General features: G+C 45.0%; 1 protein-coding gene across 2 annotated transcripts in view; it reads left to right on the forward strand.

The window, feature by feature from the left end:
- The window catches only part of LOC142388377 (solute carrier organic anion transporter family member 1C1-like), a 50,227-nt gene that overhangs the window by 3,671 nt on the left and 20,240 nt on the right, over window positions 1-26,316 (forward strand). For both annotated transcript variants that reach the window (XM_075473547.1, XM_075473548.1), the window contains exons 2-3: window positions 12,284-12,456; window positions 24,482-24,623. In XM_075473547.1, the coding sequence (XP_075329662.1) occupies window positions 12,361-12,456; window positions 24,482-24,623 (238 nt within the window). In that variant the 5' untranslated portion in view covers window positions 12,284-12,360. The remainder of the gene's footprint in view (window positions 1-12,283; window positions 12,457-24,481; window positions 24,624-26,316) is intronic.

Genomic DNA, 26,316 nt, shown 5'->3' on the forward strand with positions numbered 1-26,316 from the left:
ACGCCTTCTCCAAGTCCACAAAACACATGTAGACCGGTTGGGCGAACTCCCATGCTCCCTCCAGGATCCTGCGGAGGGTATAGAGCTGGTCCACTGTTCCACGGCTAGGACGAAAACCACACTGCACCTCCTGAATCCGAGATTCAATTATCCGGCGGATCCTCCTCTCCAGTACCCCCGAAAAGACCTTCCTAGGGAGGCTGAGGAGTGTGATTCCCCCTATAGTTGGAACACACCCTCCGGTCCCTCTTTTTAAAGAGGGGGACCACCACCCCGATCTGCCAGTCCAGAGGCACTGCCCCCGATGTCCACGCGATGCTGCAGAGGCGTGTCAACCAAGACAGCCCCACAACATCCAGAGCCTTGAGGAACTCAGGACGGACCTCATCCACCCCCGGGGCCTTGCCACCGAGGAGTTTTTTGACCACCTCGGCAACCTCAGCCCCAGAAATTGGAGGCCCCACGTCCGAGCCCCCCAACTCTGCTTCCTCATCGGAAGGCGTGTCGGTAGGATTGAGGAGGCCCTCGAAGTATTCCCCCCACCGACTCACGACGTCCCTAGTTGAAGTCAGCAGAGCCCCGCCCTCACCATACACGGTGTTGACGGTGCACCGCTTCCCTCCCCTGAGTCGCCGGATGGTGGACCAGAATCTCCTCGAGGCCGTCCGGAAGTCGTTCTCCATGGCCTCCCCAAACTCCTCCCAAGCCCGAGTTTTTGCCTCAGCAACCGCCGAGGCTGCGTTCCGCTTGGTCCGTCGGTACCCATCAGCTGCTTCCAGAGTCCAACTGGCCAAAAAGGCCCGATAGGACTCTTTCTTCAGCTTGACGGCTTCCCTCACCACTGGGGTCCACCAGCGGGTTCGGGGATTGCCGCCACGACAGGCACCGACCACCTTACGGCCACAGCTCCGGTCGGCCGCCTCAACAATGGAGGCATGGAACATGGCCCATTCGGGCTCAATGTCCCCCACCTCCCCCGGGACATGGTTGAAGCTCTGCCGGAGGTGGGAATTGAAACTCCTCCTTACAGGGGATTCCGCCAGCCGTTCCCAACAGACCCTCACAATATGTTTGGGCCTGCCAGGTCTGACCGGCTTCCTCCCCCACCAGCAGAGCCAACTCACCACCAGGTGGTGATCAGTTGACAGCTCCGCCCCTCTCTTCACCCGAGTGTCCAGGACATACGGCCGCAAGTCCGACGATACGACCACAAAGTCGATCATCGAGCTGCGGCCTAGGGTGTCCTGGTGCCAAGTGCACATATGGACACCCTTATGCCTGAACATGGTGTTCGTTATGGACAGTCCGTGACGAGCACAGAAGTCCAACAACAAAACACCACTCTGATTCAGATCGGGGGGGCCGTTCCTCCCAATCACGCCCCTCCAGGTCTCACTGTCATTGACCACGTGAGCATTGAAGTCCCCCAGCAGGACGAGGGAGTCTCCCGGAGGAGCACTCTCCAGTGCCTCCTCCAGGGACTCCAAAAAGGGTGGGTACTCTGAACTGCCGTTCGGTGCATAAGCACAAACAACAGTCAGGACCCGTCCCCCCACCCTACGGCGGAGGGAGGCTACCCTCTCGTCTACCGGGGTAAACCCCAATGTACAGGCGCACAGCCGGGGGGCAATAAGTATGCCCACACCTGCTCTACGCCTCTCACCTCGGGCAACTCCAGAGTGGAAGAGAGTCCAACCCCTCTCGAGGAGGCTGGTTCCGGAGCCCAAGCCATGCGTCGAGGTGAGTCCGACTATATCTAGCCGGAACCGCTCAGCCTCGCGCACCAGCTCAGGCTCCTTCCCCATCAGAGAGGTGACGTTCCACGTCCCAAGAGCCAGCTTCAGTAGCCGAGGATCAGACCGCCAAGGTCCCTGCCTTCGGCTGCCGCCCAGCTCACACTGCACCCGACCCCCATGGCCCCTCCCACGGGTGGTGAGCCCGTCAGAACGGGGACCCGTGTCGTTTCTTCGGGCTGTGCCCGACCGAGCTTCACGGGCACAGACCCGGCCACAAGGCGCTCGCCGGCGGGCCCCACCCCTGGGCCTGGCTCCAGGGGGAGGCCCCGGTGACCCGCGTCCGGGCAAGGGAACACGGTGTCAATTTTTCTTCATCATCATAGGTGTTTTATGAGCTGTTCTTTGTCTGGTCCCTCATCTAGGATCTGTTTGCCATGGGTGACCCTACCAGGGGCTTAAAGGCCTAGACAACATAGCTCCCAGACTCATTGGGGCATGCAAACCCCCCCACCACGGTAAGGTGACAGCTCATGGGGAGGACACACACATTGTAGTTAAATGAATAAAACTAAGAAAAATTATCCACTGCCACAATATTCTAAAATAATCAACATGATGCCTAATATTTATATATCACTTAAAAAACCAACAGTAGAACACTTCTTATTAGATGCCTATAAATAACACACCAAACTTAGTAAATTAATCCAAAGTAATGCTAAAATAATGTCAAATATCTGAGAGACAACTTCCACTGAACAATGACAGAGCAGGTAAACAACATGCCTCCATCTCTGCTAGAATCTGAATAAACGGGTCTGGAGTCAGTCAGTCATTCCCATGGCAGGACAGACTGTTCATTCACATGTGACATATGTATCCATTTCATATGAGCAAACTTTTATGAAGCAAACACTAAAGCCGAGTTTATAATGAACAAAGCCTAGCCAGCTAACAGTTATCCGAGGCTAGCTAGCAGGACAAGTAAAACAAAGAAAACGTTACACCTCCAGCTATCCATCCCACATCACCCAACACATGCCTTACCTTTTTCCTTAGACCGTTTTTCTTCCTCCGTTTTCCACGCCACTGATATAACTTCTGTTTGATGCCATTACGCCGTTTGTCTTGTTTACTTTTCTCGCTAAGGGCAACATCTAAGTAGATGTGAATCATTCCCGTCATACCTGTCGGCGGCCCGCTACGCCACTCAATGTGTGACAGTGCTGTCCAACAAATATGACCTACTAATGCCACAAAAACACCAGCCACAGTTCATCTTTGCAGTTTTTTTTATTTATATCCTACATTTATTTTTTTTTAAAGAATATAAGGGATGTAATGAATACATCAGATAGCTACAGATAAATACAGGACATTTTAATTCTCCTCAGATGAGGCTGACCATGCAGCTTTGGGGCCCCCTAATAGGGGGCCCTAAGAATTCACCTAGTTCGCCTATGGCAAGAAACGGCCCTGCTTCCATCTTATGGCTGACACCAGTATGTCAAACTTTAACCAAACCTAATCTAACTGCAGCCACCTCAACCTCCTGTTCAGTGATCAGTGCTGGGGCTGGGCAGCATCCCCCTAAAAATGGATATGTTCAGACAGATTAGAGGATGTGGTTGGAACATCTTTTTACTCTTCTCCCACTCATCCCAGCTGTCGTGCAGTTTTGATTCAGCCGAACCTTCGTGATGCACATCATTCTCGCGAGTCAGAGATGGCCAATGAAATCCACCTGCAGTCGCTGATTTTTAAAAAGTGCAATGTCGCCCAATAATATCAAGTTTGACTGAGTCCGAGTGGTTGATACGAACGTTGTTCCGCCGGGCAGACAGAGGTGAAGGAGGAAGAGTACGAGCTCACTCACTAACTGCTTCAGCGGCACTCCTCAACAGAATATGACATACTAGTTCCTTTTCTTTAGGGGGGGGGGGGGTGAAAAAGTTGCAACTTTGGCAACAGTGATGAGAATCTTTAAGCAGCCCGAAGCTGACCTTGTTGAAGACAAATGCAGAAGTAAAGGCAAAGACGGAGCTGCCCGTGAGTGGGGCGAAATGAACACACAGACGCTCTGCTTTACAGGGCAAAACAGAGGGTCAGATAATACTGATATAAACGGTATAGTCTGATTTGACATGTTATTTGACAAACTACCAATGTAAATTAAAATGTTGGTATTTCCCATCAGCCCTCAGTGGCAAGGCTTGATGGAGAGGAGCTTTAAGTAATTACTCCTGGTCAGATGCTCCCCCTCCTCACTATTTAATCTCATACGAAAGGCAACATTTGCTGGTTAATGTTTTGAGTAAGTGTCTTGGTTAGCCTTGTGAAAAAAAAGTGGATGTATTTTCTGACATACACGGGCTGCTGTGATTTTTCCTAACAAAAGACACATGTCACTTTGTTCCTTTATTTCATATGCTGTCATTGTTCATATAATTCACCGTGTGAAACTGTCACTCCCAATAAATTCAGTTGGTATCACTCACATCGTGAGGACATAACCACAGCTTTGTTTTTTTTTTCTGGTGCTGGTCCCTTTACCAGCACGCTAAGGATTCAGCGGAGAGTGATTATCAACCTCCGGTGTACACAGGGAGAAATTTATGGAGATGTACACTGTATGGAGATATGGAGCGTGGCATATAAGAGGAGAGGTCACATGCCATTTAACGCGTGTCAACTAATAAGCAGGAGGAAAAGGCAGAGGACAAGCTGGTGGGGAGAGAAAGCAGCTAAACCAGTCATTCAATGCATGTGGTGGATCCACTGAATGCTCACAGTAATGTATATTCATCGATAATAGAACAAAGGAAATGTGCTCATCATGTAAAAGCAAGTAAATGTGAATCTTGTAAGAGGCCCTCTGTGCTTGTTTTATTCTCACTCATGAAAACTGAAGGTTAAATATTGTATCATGAATATTTTATGGTCCACACATACAAAACAAGTCACCCTATTGACTTTGGGGGTTTTTTTGCTGAAAAAATTACCCATTTGCTACATCTGCTGATACTGCGTTGACTCCAGCACAGTGTTTGTGAGAATGAGAAGTAACTGGGGTCGAAGACAATCTCAGTAATGAATCAGGAACCTGCTACTTGTGTGCTTCACATCCGTTTACTTAAAGCTACGGTTGGTCTGATTCCTTTCAATGTAGAGCAACTTGTTGCAGTTAGTGAGCTCCTTTAGCTTGTCCTGTACCTGAAGACAGAAAAAAAAGAAAAGACAGTCAGAACAGGGAGAAATGTGAATGTTTTAGCAACAGCGTCAGCCTCACCGACAGAGCCAGTGATGGTGTTATGTTAGCGCTCTTTTCTGCAAAGAAGCAGACATCCCAAGTTCCAAAAACTCATATCAGGGAGATGCTTATCGAACACCCCCCCCCCCCCCCACCGTGACTGTCAGAGAGTAAATCGAAGCCCTCCCACACCGAACATTATTGGCTTATTTTGCTGACTAAACCAATCAGCTGACAAGCAGTCGCCTTGAACGCTCTTTGAACAGAGCATCGCTTTGGACACATACGCACAGGTTTCACACCTGTCCCCACACCCCTCTTTCTCGTGCCTGCGCAGTCGAAACGCGCCTGGTGCATGAGTTATTGTGTTACCTGCACGCTCTCACTCGCATTGGCACATAGTGAACAGTCAATACACACAGTCATAATAACATGACTCACTACAACAATAGTCAACAATGAGTTCCTCATCCTGGGAACCGATTGGGCTGGGTTGGAGTTTGCTGGTCTGTCAGTACGTCGGCAGCAGCACTCAAGGAGCCAGACACTGGGGTGGGGGTAGGGGTGCACTTTTGCTGCTGCTGACCAGGTTCCTTAGCGGGTATCATCTGATATAGACACTGAGAGGCATCTGCTGATGTGGATGCTGGAATGGTTGCTGTTGGTACTGCTGCATGTACTCCATGGACTGTGAACCCCACACTGATGATGCTGGAGGCACGTTTCTCCACATGTGGGGAGGTGGCTGATACTGCTCGGAGGGTGATGGTGATGAGGAGCGGAACGAGCCGAAGGACGGTGCTGAACTGGGGTGCAGTGCAGGTTGTTGAAGGTGGCTGGGTTGTTGGGTTGCTGGGATGAGGGGAGCTCCCATGGTATTTGAGATGCCATCATCACTGTCCTCATTCATCAGGTCATACAGCAGCCTGTTGATGGTTAACCTTGCCTTCTTATATTTGGCATTAGGCATGGTAACCAGGCTGTCTCTGACGTAGTTGGCAAAGGCTGTTCGGGCTGTGATGGGCTGCAGCTCAGCTTTGGCGAGGCCCTTGAGGATGGTGCCGGATTCAACTATTCTACTCTGTAGGGACTCAAGGAGGGCGCTGTCCGGGTCCTTAGGCCGCTTGCGTGAGGTAGATGAGGGGGTAGGGGTTAGCTCATCTAGGTCAACCTCAAGCTCGGCGCAGGCAGTCTCTGCAGCATCAAGGTCTCCCCTGTGCTGTTGGATGGTTGCCTTCACCTGCAAAGACAAAATAACACAATTATAAGTAAAATAAATGCAACAATGAAAGCAAATATGATTTAAATTAAGAAATGGAATTGATTTCAAAATTATTCATGGGATTCGATTCGAATAATAGTGGTCAATCGCAAATTAGAACTGTTGTATACGTACACTCTGGAGGGGCTCTGGACGGTGGCGAGTGACCGCCTTCAAGAAGCCAAACTTGGAGAGGATCCACTGCTCCCTCTCAGTCAGGTCTGGGACACCATCACCGCTCTTCTTCTTGTCAAGGCGTGTGTGGGTGTCACGCAATGACCGGAACCAGCCCTTAAGGGTGTCGACTGTCTTCTCCATCAGCTGGGCCTGGTCTTCCCAGATCTTGTTCTTCTTGTCCTTACGCCTGTAATCTATCATCTTGAAATTCCATAGCTCAGGGTTATCAATCATAAACGCCAGCATCAGCTCCTCCTCAGCGTTACTGATGTTGCAGTGGTTCTTTTCGGCCCTCTTCTTCTTTTTCCCCTTGTCATCAGCCAGACTAGCGGAGATGGAGGCGGCAACTGATATATCGTGGTGGGGAGGTTTGCGTGCCCCAAAGAGTCTGGGAGCTATGTTGTCTGGGGCTTTAAGCCCCTGGTAGGGTCACCCATGGCAAACAGATCCTAGATGAGGGACCAGACAAAGAACAGCTCACAAAACCCCTATGATGAATGATATTTTTGGATACCGTGTTCCCGCGGGCGCGGGTCACCGGGGCCTCCCCCTGGAGCCAGGCCCAGGGGTGGGGCCCGCCGGCGAGCGCCTGGTGGCCGGGTCTGTGCCCGTGGGGCTCGGTCGGTCACAGCCCGAAGAAACGACACGGGTCCCCCTTCCGACAGGCTCACCACCCGTGGGAGGGGCCATGGGGGTCGGGTGCAGTGTGAGCTGGGCGGCAGCCGAAGGCAGGGACCTTGGCGGTCTGATCCTCGGCTACTGAAGCTGGCTCTTGGGACGTGGAACGTCACCTCTCTGCTGGGGAAGGAGCCTGAGCTGGTGCGCGAGGCTGAGCGGTTCCGGCTAGATATAGTTGGACTCACCTCGACGCATGGCTTGGGCTCCGGAACCAGCCTCCTCGAGAGGGGTTGGACTCTCTTCCACTCTGGAGTTGCCCGCGGTGAGAGGCGTAGAGCAGGTGTGGGCATACTTATTGCCCCCCAGCTGTGCGCCTGTACATTGGGGTTCACGCCGGTAGACGAGACGGTAGCCTCCCTCCGCCTTAGGGTGGGGGGACGGGTCCTGACTGTTGTTTGTGCTTATGCACCGAACGGCAGTTCAGAGTACCCACCCTTTTTGGAGTCCCTGGAGGAGGCACTAGAGAGTGCTCCTCCGGGAGACTCCCTCGTCCTGCTGGGGGACTTCAATGCTCACGTGGGCAATCACAGTGAGACCTGGAAAGGCGTGATTGGGAAGAACGTCCCCCCCGATCTGAATCAGAGTGGTGTTTTGTTGTTGGACTTCTGTGCTCGTCACGGATTGTCCATAACGAACACCATGTTCAGGCATAAGGGTGTCCATATGTGCACTTGGCACCAGGACACCCTAGGCCGCAGCTCGATGATCGACTTTGTGGTCGTATCGTCGGACTTGCGGCCGTATGTCCTGGACACTCGGGTGAAGAGAGGGGCGGAGCTGTCAACTGATCACCACCTGGTGGTGAGTTGGCTCCGCTGGTGGGGGAGGAAGCCGGTCAGACCTGGCAGGCCCAAACGTATTGTGAGGGTCTGTTGGGAACGGCTGGCGGAATCCCCTGTAAGGAGGAGTTTCAACTCCCACCTCCGGCAGAGCTTCAACCATGTCCCGGGGGAGGTGGGGGACATTGAGCCCGAATGGGCCATGTTCCATGCCTCCATTGTTGAGGCGGCCGACCGGAGCTGTGGCCGTAAGGTGGTCGGTGCCTGTCGTGGCGGCAATCCCCGAACCCGCTGGTGGACCCCAGTGGTGAGGGAAGCCGTCAAGCTGAAGAAAGAGTCCTATCGGGCCTTTTTGGCCAGTTGGACTCTGGAAGCAGCTGATGGGTACCGACGGACCAAGCGGAACGCAGCCTCGGCGGTTGCTGAGGCAAAAACTCGGGCTTGGGAGGAGTTCGGGGAGGCCATGGAGAACGACTTCCGGACGGCCTCGAGGAGATTCTGGTCCACCATCCGGCGACTCAGGGGAGGGAAGCGGTGCACCGTCAACACCGTGTATGGTGAGGGCGGGGCTCTGCTGACTTCAACTAGGGACGTCGTGAGTCGGTGGGGGGAATACTTCGAGGGCCTCCTCAATCCTACCGACACGCCTTCCGATGAGGAAGCAGAGTTGGGGGGCTCGGACGTGGGGCCTCCAATTTCTGGGGCTGAGGTTGCCGAGGTGGTCAAAAAACTCCTCGGTGGCAAGGCCCTGGGGGTGGATGAGGTCCGTCCTGAGCTCCTCAAGGCTCTGGATGTTGTGGGGCTGTCTTGGTTGACACGCCTCTGCAGCATCGCGTGGACATCGGGGGCAGTGTCTCTGGACTGGCAGATCGGGGTGGTGGTCCCCCTCTTTAAAAAGGGGGACCGGAGGGTGTGTTCCAACTATAGGGGGATCACACTCCTCAGCCTCCCTGGTAAGGTCTTTTCGGGGGTACTGGAGAGGAGGATCCGCCGGATAGTCGAATCTCGGATTCAGGAGGTGCAGTGTGGTTTTCGTCCTAGCCGTGGAACAGTGGACCAGCTCTATACCCTCCGCAGGATCCTGGAGGGAGCATGGGAGTTCGCCCAACCGGTCTACATCTGTTTTGTGGACTTGGAGAAGGCGTTTGACCGTGTCCCTCGGGGATTCTTGTGGGGGGTGCTCCGGGAGTATGGAGTGCCGGACTCCTTGATATGGGCTGTTCGGTCTCTGTATGACCGGTGTCAGAGTTTGGTCCGCATTGCCGGCAGTAAGTCGGACATGTCTCCTGTGAGGGTTGGACTCCGTCAGGGCTGCCCTTTGTCACTGATTCTGTTCATAATTTTTATGGACAGAATTTCTAGGCGCAGCCAGGGCGCTGAGGGGGTCTGGTTTGGCGACGTCTCTGCTTTTTGCGGACGATGTGGTTCTGTTGCCGTTGTCGGGCCGTGACCTTCAGCTCTCACTGGAGCGGTTCACAGCCGAGTGTGAAGCGGCTGGGATGAGAATCAGCACCTCCAAATCCGAGACCATGGTCTTCGGCCGGAAAAGGGTGGAATGCTCTCTCCGGGTCGGGAATGAGATCCTTCCCCAAGTGGAGGAGTTTAAGTATCTCGGGGTCTTGTTCACGAGTGAGGGACGAATGGAGCAGGAGATTGACAGACGGATCGGTGCGGCGTCTGCAGTGATGCGGGCTCTGCACCGGCCCGTCGTGGTGAAGAAGGAGCTGAGCCAGAAGGCGAAGCTCTCGATTTACCGGTCAATCTATGTTCCTACCCTCACCTATGGTCACGAGCTGTGGGTAGTGACCGAAAGAACGAGATCGCGAATACAAGGGGCCGAAATGAGTTTCCTCCGCAGGGTGTCTGGGCTCTCCCTTAGAGATAGGGTGAGAAGCTCGGTCATCCGGGAGGGGCTCGGAGTAGAACTGCTGCTCCTCCGCATCGAGAGGAGTCAGATGAGGTGGCTCAGGCATCTGGTGAGAATGCCTCCTGGACGCCTCCCCGGTGAGGTGTTCCGGGCCCGTCCCACTGGGAGGAGGCCCCGGGGAAGACCCAGGACACATTGGAGAGACTATGTTTCTCGGCTGGCCTGGGAACGCCTCGGGGTCCCCCCAGAAGAGCTGGAGGAAGTGGCCGGGGACAGCGACGTCTGGGTCTCTCTGCTCAAGCTGCTGCCCCCGTGACCCGATCCCCGGACCAGCGGAAGATAATGGATGGATGGATGGAACCGACGATTCACGGGAGCGGTCAGGAGGAGGAGTTGGGGATCTTGATCGCTCAGAAGCATCAGCCGCAGGTGCATCAGGCATTTCAGCAGATTCTTCTGTTTTTTTGCCTTTTCCTCGACCTCGGCCTCGGCCCAGGGCCTGGGCAAACCATGGTAGCTTCTTTGGAGGCATGATCTAGATGAATGTCTGGAGAGAGCTTGATAGCGCGTCGTCTACTGGAGCAATGTGGAAAGGCTGCTGATATAGGCGCGTTGAAACGTATGCTGGCCATGCGCAGTTCATATGCTACTCATACGCTAGTCATACGCAGAGTACGCTGGTTATACGTTGTTCATACGCTGACATTCGCTGTCCATACGCTGTCAATACGCTGACCATAAGCTACTCATACGCTACTCATAGGTTCAATACGGTAAGTATACGCACAATTCTTTATTTTCAAGGACTTTTCGTGCGTATGAAAATTAAATTATTAATTTTCATACGCAACTCAGACGCTTCTCTCATACGCAACAGTGTGACAGGGCCTTTAAAGGCATTCGTTTAGACATTTGTTTAGATGCACATGACTTGAATTCGATTCCTCAATGCATCACCATGAAATATCTGAAAGCTGGGGTTGTTTCTCAACTGCAAGAGGGAATCTCTCCTCATCCGTTTTACAGATGGTTTTAATACGAGACAGCATGAAGCCCTGTTTATGATAGCTGCTACATGAGCTGGGATGTATTTGCGTGATGCGAGCAGGAGAAAAATTGTGTTGAGATGAACTCTAAGAATTGGGACTTTGAAGTTCTGTTGTTTTGACTGCAACTTTTATTCCAAGCAGAAACTATAAGACTACTGAATGGTCAGCACACGTTTTAGTTACCCCTTCTTTTCTCCTTGTTTGGTTCACTCGACTGCTGCTATGATCACCGCTGATGATGCACCGCTATTGAGAGTGACACAGTTATGCTTTGGCTTGGCTGTCAGGCACTGCGTGTGTTATTTCAGGAATTCCCTGCTGCAAATGTGTCTTCAAACAGATTGACAGACCCAAAGTGGGTCAACACTATGCTTGTTAGAGAAAGCTGAAACGACGTCAGTGATTTAAAAAGACACGAAAAAGCTAAATGTAAATACAAATCACCTAGGTGTTGTTTACTTCTCGACATTCTTTCCTAATTATCATATGCATCACGTGTCCAAAGGGTAAATGCAGCCAAAGCAGTGCAACCAAAAATAGATACCACAAAGGTGGTAGTGGAGGCTGCAAAAAGTTCTGCACAAGACAAGCCTGGTGCAATTACATGGCAGCATGTTGGCGCTCTGATGCTTTTGATGTACCTGTGTAGCGGTCTCATGGGTTATTAAAAAAGCTCTGGATTCTGGCCTTCCTCGAGCTGTGTCAGCTTAAAAGTGAACATCAATGTGCACCTGTAAGTCTCAATAGGCAAATTAAGGCAAAAACACGTCTCTCTCATCCTCTCGCATGAGGTGGCCGGTCAACGGGTTGGTAATTGCGGGTGAGAGCAATTATCTGACGTGTAGTGTCTATTATTAATTAGCATTTATTTGTCTCAGTTCAGACACATTTTCACCATGTTCATATTTTTAAAAAGAAGAAGGAAAAAAAACCCAAAAAGTTACTACACTGGCAACCAGTATTTCTGGTCCTTAAAGCAACCATGGTTCTCCTTATCAATCTCATAGCTAGTTAAATCTCCTCTGACGTTGTTTATATTTGGTTTCAGTGCACTGAGGCTCTTAGGTTTAGGATTATGGGTTTACCAGACTTCACAGCCCCAGTTTAAGCTTCATGATATTTGGTCTCATGATCTCAGTAACTGCCCGAACAATACAAGAAGGTATGTGGTTTGATAAGTTGGAATGTTCGACTGTTGATATAGTTCCTTGAAATAGTTAACTTGAAACAAAAAAAAAATGTTTTTCCTCTGAAAACATGCACATGTCATCTCTTTCAGTACAATGTTGACCCTTTACTTGTGATTGGAGTCTTAAGATCTCCGGAACAAAATAGAAACTGGCATGTTGCAGTTTGTGTGTTATTCTTCCTTGTGTTGGCTGCTGTGCGTACGTTTCTTTCTTTCTTTCTTTCTGTCTTTCTTTTTTTTTTTTTTTTTTTCCTGAGGATGAGAAGTGGGTCACATGCTTGAATTATCCATTTGCAGGGTTGCATGCCTCAGTGCCAAGAAATCACATTCACTGAGAGACTTCTGCTAAGGAGACGTGAAGACATATCTGGAGGATGGAGGACGGAGCTGAGGACGATCGCGCGCAGGAGAATGGTCGCGGTGAAGGCACGAACAGCGAACCTCGCACCTCCCCCTGCACCAGTCTGAGGGTACTCAAACTGTCATGTCTTTATGAATGCTAGGATTACCAAGCACCAGCTAAAAACTGTATGTGTGCTTGCGTGTGTTGTTGGAGAGTCACGTGCTCTCCTAGTATGTATGCATCTGTGTGTATAGAGGCCAGTACTAACTAAATTACCTTATCACTGCAATAAGTTCGGGAACAGTTCCACAAGGATGATGGCAAAGGAATAGTGAACATTTGAACCTGTATGTCTTGATGTGAAGGTACAAACCCAGGGATAAATATAGAATCACCACCACTCATGTGGAATGTTCATTCAGCAGTTATAGAAGTTTTTATATGTTTATAAAACATATAATTTTTATATTTTTCTAAAAAAAATGAAATATAAATCAAACGTTCTATTTCATTTAACAGCTGAACATACTGGCTTTTTGTTGTTGTTGTAATTAGAAATAGAAATAGAAAAATACTTTATTCATGGGGGAAATTCAAATTCGTCAAGTAGCTCAACATTTTTTTTAAATATTTACAATGATTGAATTAACAACAATAAAACAACAATAACTAGAAATGCACTCAGAGAGTGCAGACCTCCGCCAACTGCCAACCTACCTGTGGATAGCGAGCCATGTATGGACATACGTTCCTGATGTGGGCTACTTGTTCTTTGGCGCTGTCAGCAGAAGAAGCATTCCCTTCTCCCTATTCATTATTGAACAGCAGTGTTCGCCGTTATTAATTATTATTAATATTATTATTATTATTATTATAATGTTTTGTCGGGAAGCAGTGTTCTGTCGAGAAGCAGTGTTCGCCGTTATTATTACGCTATATGTAGTTATGCACACTGGCTTGCCGTTGCAATCTTTTGTTGTGCTAATTACAGCAAATCCGCGCAATATGCATTCAATCCGCGCACTATGCATTCTGTCTGGCTTTGGCTCTGTTTGGCTTTGGCACCTTGAGGTCGCGCCACCTTGTGGAGGTCGCGCCACCTTGTGGAGGTCGCGCCACCTTGTGGCAGGTCGCAAGATTGCAGCACGAACAGACGAACGAACATCCAGACATCCAGACAAACCAACAGACAACATAACGGGCAATCACATAACCTCCTTGGCGGAGGTAATAATACTACTACTAACTAAATAATAATAAATGACTAAATGGCAAAATAAACAAATAAATAAAAATCAATCAATCAATTTGACAAGAACTCAGCAGTCACTGTTATAAAGCCTTATGGCTGTGGGAACAAAGGACCTTCTGAACCTCTCAGTCCTGCAGCGCAGAGAGATGAGCCTCTCACTGCAGCTGCTCCTCTGTCCTGTCAGGATGCTGTGGAGAGGATGTTTATTGTTCTCCATCACAGAATCTAACTTCCTCGGTAAATTATTGCATTTAAAAAACTTTGTTGCACCTCCTCTGGCTTTTATGACAGCTTTGTAATTCCTGTAGACATGGATTCACAATGGAGAAACATAGCTCTTCTGCAATCAGCTTTTTCTTTGATTCGTAATAACAGTTTTGACATTTTACAGTCAGGATCTCTTTTACACCACAGCACAGAGACTGCTTTTGTTAAAGCAATAAGAGAATATTTGGAGCTTAAGGCCAACTGATGTGTAATGTATGAACAATTAAGTTCGGTCACGAAGAGGAACCATTATAGCACAAATATCTTAAAGCTCAAATGTCAGAATCCACAACATCTAATTTTGCTGTGTATGAGTCGGCAAAACCACGTCACTGTTAATTCCTGAACCCACCGAAAAGTACCTTTAAAGGGCTCGTAAACTTAAGAAAAGCCCCATCGAGCCATGCAAGAAGGTGATCTGGCCTGATGAAACCTCTTTTCTCTTTCATCATTTGGGCGATTGGGTGTTGTCTACCTAGGGAAAAGATGGCAAATGAATGCACTGTGGAAGGAGGGCAGGACAGCAGAAGCAGTGTGATGCTCTCGATAATGTTCGACTGGGAAACCCCATTGGCTCTTTGAGTTGTATAATGTTGCCTGCTGCAATGGACATTCTTTGGGATGGTTTGAGAACAAAGAACTCAAAGTATTCATTTCGCCTTTAAATCTTTCAGATATCAGTCTGAAGTTTGTGTGAAAAACAACTTTGATCCACACAGGTTTCACTTCACAGGTGACAGCTAATGTCTTGGTACCCGACACCAGAGGCCCATTTAGAGTACTTGACGATTCAAGAGAGTTAGAGCTTGTTTTGGTAGCATGAAGAGGGACCTGCACGACATTAAACTGGTGTTGATACTGTTGATAAAATTTTTCATTCAAAATGCAAAACTTAAAAGCTAATTAATCCCAGTATGGTCATCATAATACTGGGGGGAAAAAACAAGTCTGATTTCTTTGTGTTTTTTGAAGAGTCAATGTCGTTTATACTATTGTTCCAGCAAAAGTAGCATGTTCTGAATTGGGTTCAATTATCTAAAACAAGTTGATTTAATCCATTTCCATTTCCAGTAGTAACATGTTTATGCTTGGTGCTCTGTAGGCTCCACTGTATTCAGAATCATTCCAGTGACTGCATGTCCCAAGCTTGTAACTACGACAACACTGTATCCTACAGGCTGAGCCACAGTTTCTGACTTTCTGACGTAATTGAACTAGTTGATTATTTGTGACTAGACCTGTAAAAATGAATGAGATTGGGCGATCATCTGTTCTCTGTTGTATCGGAGCTGTTGATTTCACTGTCAGGACCTCCATGTAAGAAAGAAAAAGTGAAAGAAATTAGCTGTGCCCACTCTTGCAGGCCATATATTCAGGCTAATGGCTTGTTAACATTTTTTTACAATTATATTAGTCTTGTGGCCTTTTGCTGCCATTTTAAAACATATTAGCAGTTATCAACGTTTCAGTCTATTTTGATTGAAACGTTGATGTTGAACACGATGTGAAATCTCATGGTGTTAAAGAAATGGAACACCTCAGGCTTTCCTTCTTTGTCCTTTTCGACCCGCGCCTTAAACAAACCTTTTTCTAAAAGCAAACAAATAGAAATGCATAAAAAAATGTTAGCAAAGCCCTATATAAGATCAGACATTCTTGTGGCTTTTTTTCCACATGAAAGTGATGTGAGACAATGGTGTTCAAACAGCTTATCATAATACAGACTCCAGTGGCAAGACAGACTTATTTCCTCTCAGGATTGTTTGGTTCCCTGAGCGGCTGGGTGGGATATGGCACGGTCCACTTCGACCCTAATCCGGTGCTGAATGTTATTCTCTGCTTTTTGTTAATTCCACCAATAAGAGCAGGACTTTGGTGCCACAATGTCTCAGTATTTCTTCACTCTGTATTTATTTCTTGCCTCATACACCATTTCAGAACTCCCTTAGAGCTTTCTAATAATATATTCCATCATATATAGTTCATTTTCTACTTTCAGGGATCATGGTGACATATTTTCACAATTTTTTATTTTCCCTGAATGTGGGTTTGATAAATTTTCATGACAATAAAAGTATAGCACGGAAGCGTCCCCACGCTTTCCATTGCTGCAAAATCCAAAAATGACCTGTATGCTTACTCAGAAAGAAAAGCAGTCTGTCAACAAGTTATTATTTTCCCTAAAATACAAAGACAACTTCATCAGTGATGTCTTTATTGTACTTTAATCTGCATGATTTCGTGGTAACTCGTCTTTAAAGCAAGTCGTCTTTAACAAGGTTTTTGAACTTTGATTTGATAGTTCATGCATAATCTTGCTCGCAGACAAGCAAATCTGTGCGAGGTTGTCCTCCTTGGCAAAGGAATAAGTGCACAATAACAGTACAAATAATTAAGATGGTAAATGATCCACATTTTCACAGCACCTGTCAACTCGATATAGGTTCTACAAAGTGCTTAACAATGCGTTTTTCATTCGCCCTTTCTCTGACACACACACACACTCATAAAGGGCTTCTTATATGTATATGTGCACTCTATATTGTATGCAGCACTTGTTCTCTCTAATCACACACCACTTAGGAGGTAAGTAAGCCACGGCAGGAGGTGCACGAGAGGCTAGAAACCGAATGAGGCTTATAAAAGCACCACAAATAAACTATTTATTAAAGGGGAACTCCGGGGCATTTGAAGCGCGTTTCCATTGCTAGAGGTTGTCAAATACTGATAGTAGGACACAGAGAGGTGCAAATCTGTGCTCCCTGTGTGGAGATCGCGCTGTTCGGACACCCTGTCATACGAGGCTAATACGTGGTGGCTAAGGGGCAAGAGCTAACCCTTCCACGTAAAACAACAACTTGCACACTGCAGAAACGTCACACCACTTTATAAACCATCTGACAATAAAGTCACAAGCCTTACCATCAAAACCAAATGCATGGTTCTCACATTACTGGCATGGGGACGTTACAAAACAACTTTATAAACAGCATGTCACTTACCTCTTGTTGGTAGGCTCACGCATGTGAAAGCCCAAAAGAGTCGATGGACGATAATCTCATAAACAAAACAATTATCTTCTCTAGAAAAACTGCGCTCAAGTATTTAAAACATTACAACAATACATGCCCAGTAATATTGTTGTAATGTTTTAAATACTTGAACGCAGTTTTTCTAGAGAATATAATTGTTTTGTATATGGGATTATCGTCCATCGACTCTTTTGGGCTTTCACATCCGCGAGCGTACAACTAACCGGTGAGTTACATGCTGTTTATAAAGTTGTTTTGTAACGTCCCCATGCCAGTAATGTGAGAACCATGCATATGGTTTTGATGGTAAGGCTTGTGACTTTATTGTCGGATGGTTTATAAAGTGGTGTGACGTTTCTGCAGTGTGCAAGTTGTTGTTTTACGTGGAAGGGTTAGCTCTTGCCCCTTAGCCACCACGTATTAGCCTCGCATGACAGGCTGAGCGAACAGCGCTATCTCCACACAGGGAGCGCAGATTTGCACCTGTCTGTGTCCTACTATCAGTATTTGACAACCTCTAGCAATGGAAATGCGCTTCAAATGCCCCGGAGTTCCCCTTTAAGATGTGTTGCAAAAAGTCCTGTTTCTAATCAATAATTGAATTAACATAACATATTTCTAGATAGAAATTCTATATTTGAGTATTGAAATACGAGAAAAAAGAAATGCTGGTGCAAGGTGTGCTTTGTAGAAGTATATATGTATGTACTGTATATAAGAGTGAATCTCCAAAGAAGAAGAACTGAAAAACAAAAAAAAAATAATGAGTTAAATTAACATGCTTATACCTAAAACCCAGGTTTGATGTATGTAAAATCTTGATAATAGCTTATGATTTCTGAAAAGAGGGGTGGGGGAATTCAATGTTTTGGCCCAATCGATTGTTGTTCAGGAAGATTTTGTCGGATGGAAATAATTCTCTTGAAATAAGAGGGACAAGTTGCAGTCCAAATACATTTGAATCAGATTTATTCTTATGTCCTTTGAAAGTAGTTTGGTCCCATGTCGGCACAGTAAGATGGATGAGTATTGTCACGTCCATGGACTCATGTGTTAAGGTTTAGGGGTTCAGTTCATGTCCAGGTTTTGAGTTTCAGTCTTGTCATTTGTTTTTCCCCCTCACTCTGGTCATTGGTTCATTCACTGCACCCGTTAGTCATTGTCACCAGCTGTACTCACTCTCCAATCACTCCCAGGCCTCTATTTAGTCTCTTGTCTCCCCTGTCTGTTTGTCGGATCTTTGTGTGTGTTCGTCACCGGCCCTGCATGCCATGCCACGCCACAACCTGTTCAGTCCTGAGCTAAGTATTTATTTGTTCCATTGTTATTTTTGCCTTGATTAAATCAACCTTTCTTCTGAAGTCCGCATCCGTGTCCTTCCCTAAACCGCACCCTGACAAGTATATCCTATCAGCCGGGCTATCTGCAAAATACAGAGGTGAAAAACAGTGTCTGTGAATGATTTTTACAAACACGGATCTCTGAGGGATTCCATCACTCAATCCAGTAGAAACAGAGTCCCTTTGAGCAATAACTGAACGGACGGCTTGTATTTGCTTAAGACTTAAGCTCGGCACCATCAAAGTGTCGGCTATGCAAGGATATTGTACCAACTGAAAAGTTCCCACCGAGGCTTAATAAGGGTCACAGTTGACTAAAAAAATACAGGGTTGTTTAGAGGCAAACTAGCCTCCTCCTCTTCTCCCCTCCACTGACATTAGCCTCGATTATATCTTGATTAGTTTGCACAAATAACTGATCAAAACATTTTGATTTGCCTGGAAAAAAGAGGTTTGCCTAGAAATAGCAGTGAAACAAATGGTTATGCATGCTTGTTTGCAATTTAATCCCTTCAGGAAATGCACATGTGATGAGCTACTGGTGTGAATGCCCCAAATCCAGCACTGGTGTCCAGCATGATCTCAACAGAGGCCTATTTGCATTAATAGGCTTTTCCCAACTCTGTCATCTAAATAAGTGCTCTGTGTGAGGAAATAAGACAAGTTGTTACTATTTCACAACCTCAAACTCCCGGTCACGTTGCACGCGTTGTTGAATATACTAAAAAAGACTTCCACCCAGACTTACTTCTTCCCTCTCTAACTTAGCGGAACTAATAGTATAGTCAGCTGCTTCCAATTCAGATACCACTAAATGGTCAAAGGGCCAAACCTTGTCATCAGTGATGATTATATGATGCGCTGTTGTATAGGTAAATCGCAGACATCGTTGTGTCTATGATGAAGGCATGTCTGTCACATCATGTGTTTAATGTGACTCTCATGTGCTCTGCTGTAAGAGGGGGTGGGATACGCTACAAAATCAGTGATCAAATTGTACTTACGTACAAGCTCTCAGGCAGACAGAGGGGGATTATAGACAGTCTAAAGATAACACAAAGATCGTATTCTTCTTTTGTCTAAACTCTGCTATGGGAAGTCATGGGGGTGACGTCACCTCCATTATTTCTCCTCTCATAAGGCAAACTGGCTAAAAAGGAGGCAGCAACAATGAGTTGAATATACTGAGCCGTAATGTAACATAACTAAATCGAGCTGCAGTTAGTTCAGTAGCTTTGGCTTCTTAGGACATATGAAGCACGCCCTTATTAAAACACATCCTTTGAACAAATTGGACTGCTGTGCGCTGATTATTTATTTCTGCCAGGATTATTGTGGTTCTGGTTCGTCTCTTGCTATATGGAAGTGCATCCAAATCATTTCTGTCGACTTAAACGTGCAACTTCTAGACATTCAAACAATGCAAGCCTAGAATTAATTAAACACGTTCAAGACTCTAAAGTTTCACCATGAGGTTTCTTCAAGTAGGAAAATTCTTCGACAAAGATGAAGATGTTTGTGATATATCTAATGGTTTTCATCGTAAAAGTGCCATTCCTCAAATTGTTCATACCATTTCTTAGCCATCATCGCAGAGCCTTTATCTAGGCGTTAACTAGCTTTGTGCTTGTGTCCACTGGATATCTGGACCACTTCCTATTCTACACTTTTTTTTTTCTTTTCCACCACCACAACTTAGATCCATTTCTTTCTGTTTCAACTGCCAAAGCCCTGGTTCCAGCACAGAAAAACTATTTCGACATAAGCACCAACCCTTCGCTTGGCGAGGGATTACTGAGACCATTGAGATCAATAGAAATGTTGTCATCACCTTGTTTAAAAATCCAAAGCCGGTATAGCCTTTAGCCTGCATAATTCATGACACAATAGTAGAAAAACTGAGCCTTAACGTGGATGTAAAGCTGAGCTGACTCGTAAGCTTAGTGCTTCTCTCATTTATCTGCTGTTTAAAACTGCGTTTGAAAAGTGGACGGGCGATGTTGAGACGCTCGTTTCCCAGGAAAATAGGCAAACAATGCAATCTGCTCTTTTATTATTTTTTTGTTTAAGATAAATTATCTCCTTGCAGCATTTTCCACACTTACTTTGCTCGTACCAACTTATAACTGGCTCTTGCACCAGTCCTGAACCAGCACTGGAAACGCTTCACTTCCCTTCACAGATTCTTGGATGGATTCTGACTCTCACTGGGACATTATAAAATGTTCATATTGTTCGATGTTTATACTGTATAGGTAAATAACCACAGTGACTTAAAGTGCAGGAACACCTTTGAAGAAAAAAAAAAGCGAGTTACATTTAGATCTCTGTTAGTTTTCTACACTTTAAAGAAAAAAAAAAAAACTTGAGCGTAGCAAAGCTAAAAAAAAAAAGAAGCTTAATGATAAGGAATATGGATCCACACAGGACTTTTGACCCAAAAGGGATTGAAAACGTAAACACACACACATGCTCATGACAACCTCATTCTGGATTTATGCACTCATGTCTCATAAACTTTTTAAAAGTAAATGTACCCAAAAATGTCCACTTTTTATCCTTTTCTTCCTAGTTTTGGCTGGATTTTAAACACTTGTGTCTTATTGGAAGGTTAATTGGTGCCAGGTTTTTGTTTTTTTGCACTCTGCTATTTTTTCTCATCAACATTAGTCCTCTTCTTGATGACCCTCTGGTTAAAAATTTAAATTCTTTCTTTCTTTCTTTCTTTCTTTCTTTCTTTCTTTCTTTCTTTCTTTCTTTCTTTCTAACAAAAGCCAAGTCCCCCGTGTCCAGAAAACTAAATTTTCATCTTATCCAACCACAGAATTTATGTCCAAAAGCTCTCATCTCTGTCAGGTGAGCTTTTGCTGTCTTAAAGAAATCCTCCTTTTTGGTTTCCATGGAAACCAAATAGAAGGACTAAGAGGCATACAAAAAGACACTTCTACAGAATTATGAAATGATTCAGTAAATACTAAAAAAAACAAAACAAACAAAAAAAAAAGAGCGAAGTATACAAATCCTATATATACTTTCAAATAAGATAACTTTTCCATATCTTTACAAGATCACCACCTCAGGACAACATCACAACTTTCTCAATTCCACATGAAATGAAGATATCAGAGGAACTGTAGTTAGCCTCGTTAGGGTTCCCTATGAGCTCACAGACTGATTTTATTGCATCACTGTACGTTTGCGGTCTTTCAGACACTTTTTTTGTACTTTGAATGCTTGCTACAGGTTCTCAGACTGGTTTCCTAGTGTGTTTGTGGAGACATTTTATAGTTGTAGTGAATTGTTGACTTATTTGTATACATGCTACGTCTTTTATGATAGGATACTTAACCCCACATTGTGGTTGTTAGGTACAGACCATGCATGTTTAAAAAGCATCTATTTAGATCAGCGCTGTGAAAGTTAATTTTCTTTGAAAGCTCTTTCACAGCGCTGTTATTACCAATCATAAAAGTAAAAGTATTAGAATCCTTATCCTGAGTCCATTTCAGGCAATGCTGAAAATCTATTAGGGATATGCATATCAAGCGAAAATGCTATTCAAATCCTCAGGAAAATTGTTTCCAGCATAGCTGCCCAGCGGAATATATCTAGATATATTTATATCAACGCAATCAACATTTCACGAATCAGCAACAACGGTTAGCTACAGTCAAGAAAAATAGAGCGTGCCTGATTGTGAATATTTGAACATTGTATGACAGAGGAAGGTAGCGTACTGTGCCCATGTTACGATTTCATTCAGTGGGCTGTTTGTTGACTGCTCTGAGTCAGCCAATACGGCCCTCTCACTTTACCAAACAACTACAATTCAATTATTTTGTGTATTTATTCATGTTTTTTTTTAATTGTATTTTTCTACTGTCACTTTTTTTCTTTGGAGTCAAGTCAAATTTATTTGTATAGCACATTACATGTACAAAACATTTCAAAGTGCTTTACATAAAATAAAAGCATTGCAGCAGGGAGTGGAAGAAGCATTAAAAATACATAAAATAATATAAAGAGAACCAAATAAAATAATTAAAATGAATTAAAATGATTAAAAACAAGCAACAGTCTAGATAAGTTAAAAGATAGCGTGCAGATTTCATGCATAGACACATGAGAAAAGAAATGTCTTTAACCTGGATTTAAAAATGTCTACATTTGGTGAAAGTTTAATCTCCACTGGCAGTTTGTTCCACTTGTTGGCAGCATAACAGCTAAATGCTGCTTCTCCATGTTTAGTCTGGACTCTGGACTGGACCAGCTGACCTGAGACCTTGGATCTAAGAGCTCTGCTAGGTTTATATTCTCGGAACATATCACAGATGTATTTTGGGCCTAAACCGTTCTGGGATTTGTAAACATGTGCATGACATGTACTTATATAGCACTTTTCTCATCAAACTGACCTCACAAAGCACTTTTCCACTACAATCTACTGGTATTATTTTTCTATTTTCTATGGATCCTTTTGGAGCTCCTGACCAGCGGCTTTGAAAAAACTATTGCGTGTACGCAAACACAGTTTGGGGTCTGCTTTGAAGCTAATAAAGTAGAATTTGTTTTTGGTGTCTGCCATGACATAATATGTTTATTAGATTGCCTTAGTTGGTGAGGAGGGACAGTTTTTTGGGATTGATTGTTATCTGGCTTTTCACTTTTTTCCTCTTGGCTTGGCTGAGTCCAATTTTGGCCTCTTCCTCCCCATATTTTTATTTTAGGTGTGAACTGCCACTCTCATAGTATGGTTTCGACTGCAGGTTGCTTGTCATTTAGTCCTATCACAGCACAAATAATTGGTTGCTTATTATGAGAAACACACATGTCCACCTGTGCCATCAACTCTCGGGTGTTATTATCTCATTGTTGACATTTCATGCACTCTGACTTGCATTACATTGATCCTGTTATTGACTCCTGTTATTCCTGAGATGCTGGTAGTGGTTTATTTGATAATTAAACATTAGTGGAATTTACAACACCGTACTAATATTTGCTGTCTCTGAGAAAAGCTATAGGTAATGAACAGAAAATAAACTCATCTTCAAAAGCAAGACACTGTTCTAGACATTCAGGGGCAAATAAGTGTGTTGTTTTTGTTTTGTGCAATTACAGTGGAAAGAATGGGAGATGAAAGGGGAACCATGCAAAGGTTTGGGCACCCCATGGGATTGCAGATAGATAACCTTTACTAAGGGCTCAGATCTTAATTAGATAGTATGCGAGGACTTTGTCCAATTCACACACATTGTTAGGAAAGGCCAGGTGGTACAAATGTCAAAGCTTTAATAAAATTCACAAAGCAGGAGAAGATTGTAAGGGGTTTTCAGCTGTTTACTTGTAGCTGAAGTCTTGAACACTAAGAAACCTTTCTGAAAGAACTCCCTATGTGTTTAGGAAGGAAAAATTGCAAGCCCTGTTTGACAGCTGCAGTAAGCTGTCCTGACAACAGTGTTGGGCATTGTTTAACCACGCAGCCCCACATGCGCAAATATGAACTTTGTGGAAAGCTCATCAAAGGAAAAACCTTCAGCGTCCTCGCCACAAAATCCACAATCAAATTTTTTTCAAATGAGCACTAAGTGTGAACCCAATGTATCCTTGAAACAGCTTCTATGCAAAGGAAAAGAAAAAGTGTGTTTACTAGAAAATGGGTGCGCATTTTCATGACAACAAAAGCCTCTTCTGTTGTTAGATTGATTGCTTGTGTTCACACACACTGCCTGTAAATAAAAAAAGCTGAAGACGAATAAAGGAAGGCTTCCACAACAGGGTAATGATCCTAAATATGCCCTAAAATCCTCCTAAACAACCTCAAGAGGCACAAGTTGAAGGTTTTTACCACAATTCTTAGTCCTCTGACAACATAGCAGAACTGGAACTGATGCCCCCCCCCAAACAAAAAAACACTGATCGTAGAGGGTACCCTTGATTTTATTCAATCTTCTCCCATTTTGTTTTGAGACCATAAATAATTCAATCTAAAAAAATGATATACTTAATTTTGAAGCAAAGTTTCATCTTTTAAGCCATTTACAGCGACAGTAAAATATGACTCGAGGTATTATTGGTATGTGCCCATTCTTAGTGGACAAAAACAGGATAATCACCCAATTAAAACTGAAAATACCGAGAATGAAAATTTGCCTGAAACACGACATTAGCCAATGTTTTTGGCTTCAGAGTGCATCTTTGTAAAAATCCTTGCCTTGTTTCTCTCCCCTTCCGTTTTCCCATCTCCCTTTTTTTCCCCAGATGTTTCTGGTAGCTTTGTCCTTTGCTTATTTTGCAAAGGCTCTGTCGGGGAGCTACATGAAGAGCACAATAACTCAGCTGGAGAGGCGCTTTGACATCCCCAGTTACCTAATAGGTGTTATTGATGGGAGCTTCGAGATAGGTAAGTGGGCCTGCCAATCACTAGTGTTATTTTGCAGTTCCGTTTGTTGCCTCCGTGTTGTGGGCTCGCCTCCCTTTTTTTCTAGCTGTCTCTGGGGCGTAAATATGAATGGGTCATTGAGATATTCAAGCTGCAGATAAAGGATTCATCAGGCTTCCAAGACGAGGACAGAGGGGTGTGTTTGTGTGTATGTGTCTGTGTGTGGTGAGTCACAGTGTTGAGCAAGGACATAATACACAAGCCTCAAGCTCTCTTAAAGCTCCGGACAGCCAGACCATAGAATTTGTAAGATTCTTTTTACGACATAGCGTCTGAAGAATATTAATTTACTGTCCCTTATCCTCAGTAATACTATTTGTGACCATCAGCTGACATGTGAATCTGTTAGAAGCAACAGGATTCTTATCGTTTCACAGCTTTCTCTCAGTATATGCTCAAGTAATTTTTCCACAATGGGAATGTCTGCCTTAGGTCATCTTTTGAACATGTCCTCTTTTCAGTGCAAACCGAAGTAACAAAAACAGAAAAATGGATGATTGTCTGTCGATTTTAACTTATGACAGATGGTCGGTGTTTATGTAAATTATTCCTACTGAAAACAAGAATATTCCACTCAGAAAAGCCAAAGGTGCGTGATTTTGAAACAGTGTTTTGGGACACAAACAATCCACTTGGACTCAGTTTAAGGAACATGAGGAGCAGAGGGGATTTATGAAAAGATTGCTTACAGAAGGACTCAAATCAAATTTACAAACCAATGTCTGTGTACAGGTGTTGTGAGATAATGCTGCATATGTGAAAAGGTTGTATAAACCCTCTTTAAGGCTCCAGAGAGAGAAATCTGAATATGTTCTAAAATAAGAAATAAAAATGTGGCCAAAACAAATTTACTAACGGCTTATTAGTTGATCCAACTCACAGCAATACCGTGTCATAATCTCCAGCTACTGTACATGTGGCCTGTTATTAGTGGTTCCCTAATTGTCTCCTAACCGGTTTTCTGCACAGCTCTGAAAGTCTGGTCCATTCAGTTGAAGTTTAATCCTGCAGATTAGACCCATGAAAACATGGGTTATGAGGGGTAAAAGTTATTTTCTACTATCAGCTGTTCTGATTCTGTCCTTCTGCTGTCAGACAATTAATTTGGACCCTTTGGTGGCACAAAAGTTGTGAAAGACGATTCACGTTTTTACTCCAGCGATTTTCAGTCGTGTGTGCGTGTCCGCGAGTGCATCTGCCAGAGAAAAAACAGTGACCCCTTCGTCAATGTCAGAGCTGAATGTCGTGATTCTCGCTACCGCCATCGCTCCATCTCCCATGAAAGCTGCTTCTCTCGTGTGGCCTAGGCAACAAGCTTTTTCCATAGGACTGTTGCCAGGGCAACATAGAGGCAGAGCAGGGCAGCGTGAAGAAGAAAGGAAAGTGCAAGAAACAAGAGAGGAGAACAGTGCAAAGGCAAGACAAAGGGGGGACAATGAGGAATAATGAGGAGGGAAGAGTAGAGAGAGTTATAATGATAGATGTGATCTTTGCAAAGATCACATCTGCCAGATGAGCTCAGGTAACTGGCTGCATGTATATAGGCTCCATACTCTGCATGACTCGTTATGAGAGTACAGCTTTCACATTATGTATATTGTTTTTTTTTTTTTTTATCATTAAAGCAAGTTATTAACAAAACTTTAATTATAAC

This window comes from Odontesthes bonariensis, chromosome 9 (genome assembly GCF_027942865.1).
Source record: "Odontesthes bonariensis isolate fOdoBon6 chromosome 9, fOdoBon6.hap1, whole genome shotgun sequence".
Taxonomy (NCBI): Eukaryota; Metazoa; Chordata; class Actinopteri; order Atheriniformes; family Atherinopsidae; genus Odontesthes; species Odontesthes bonariensis.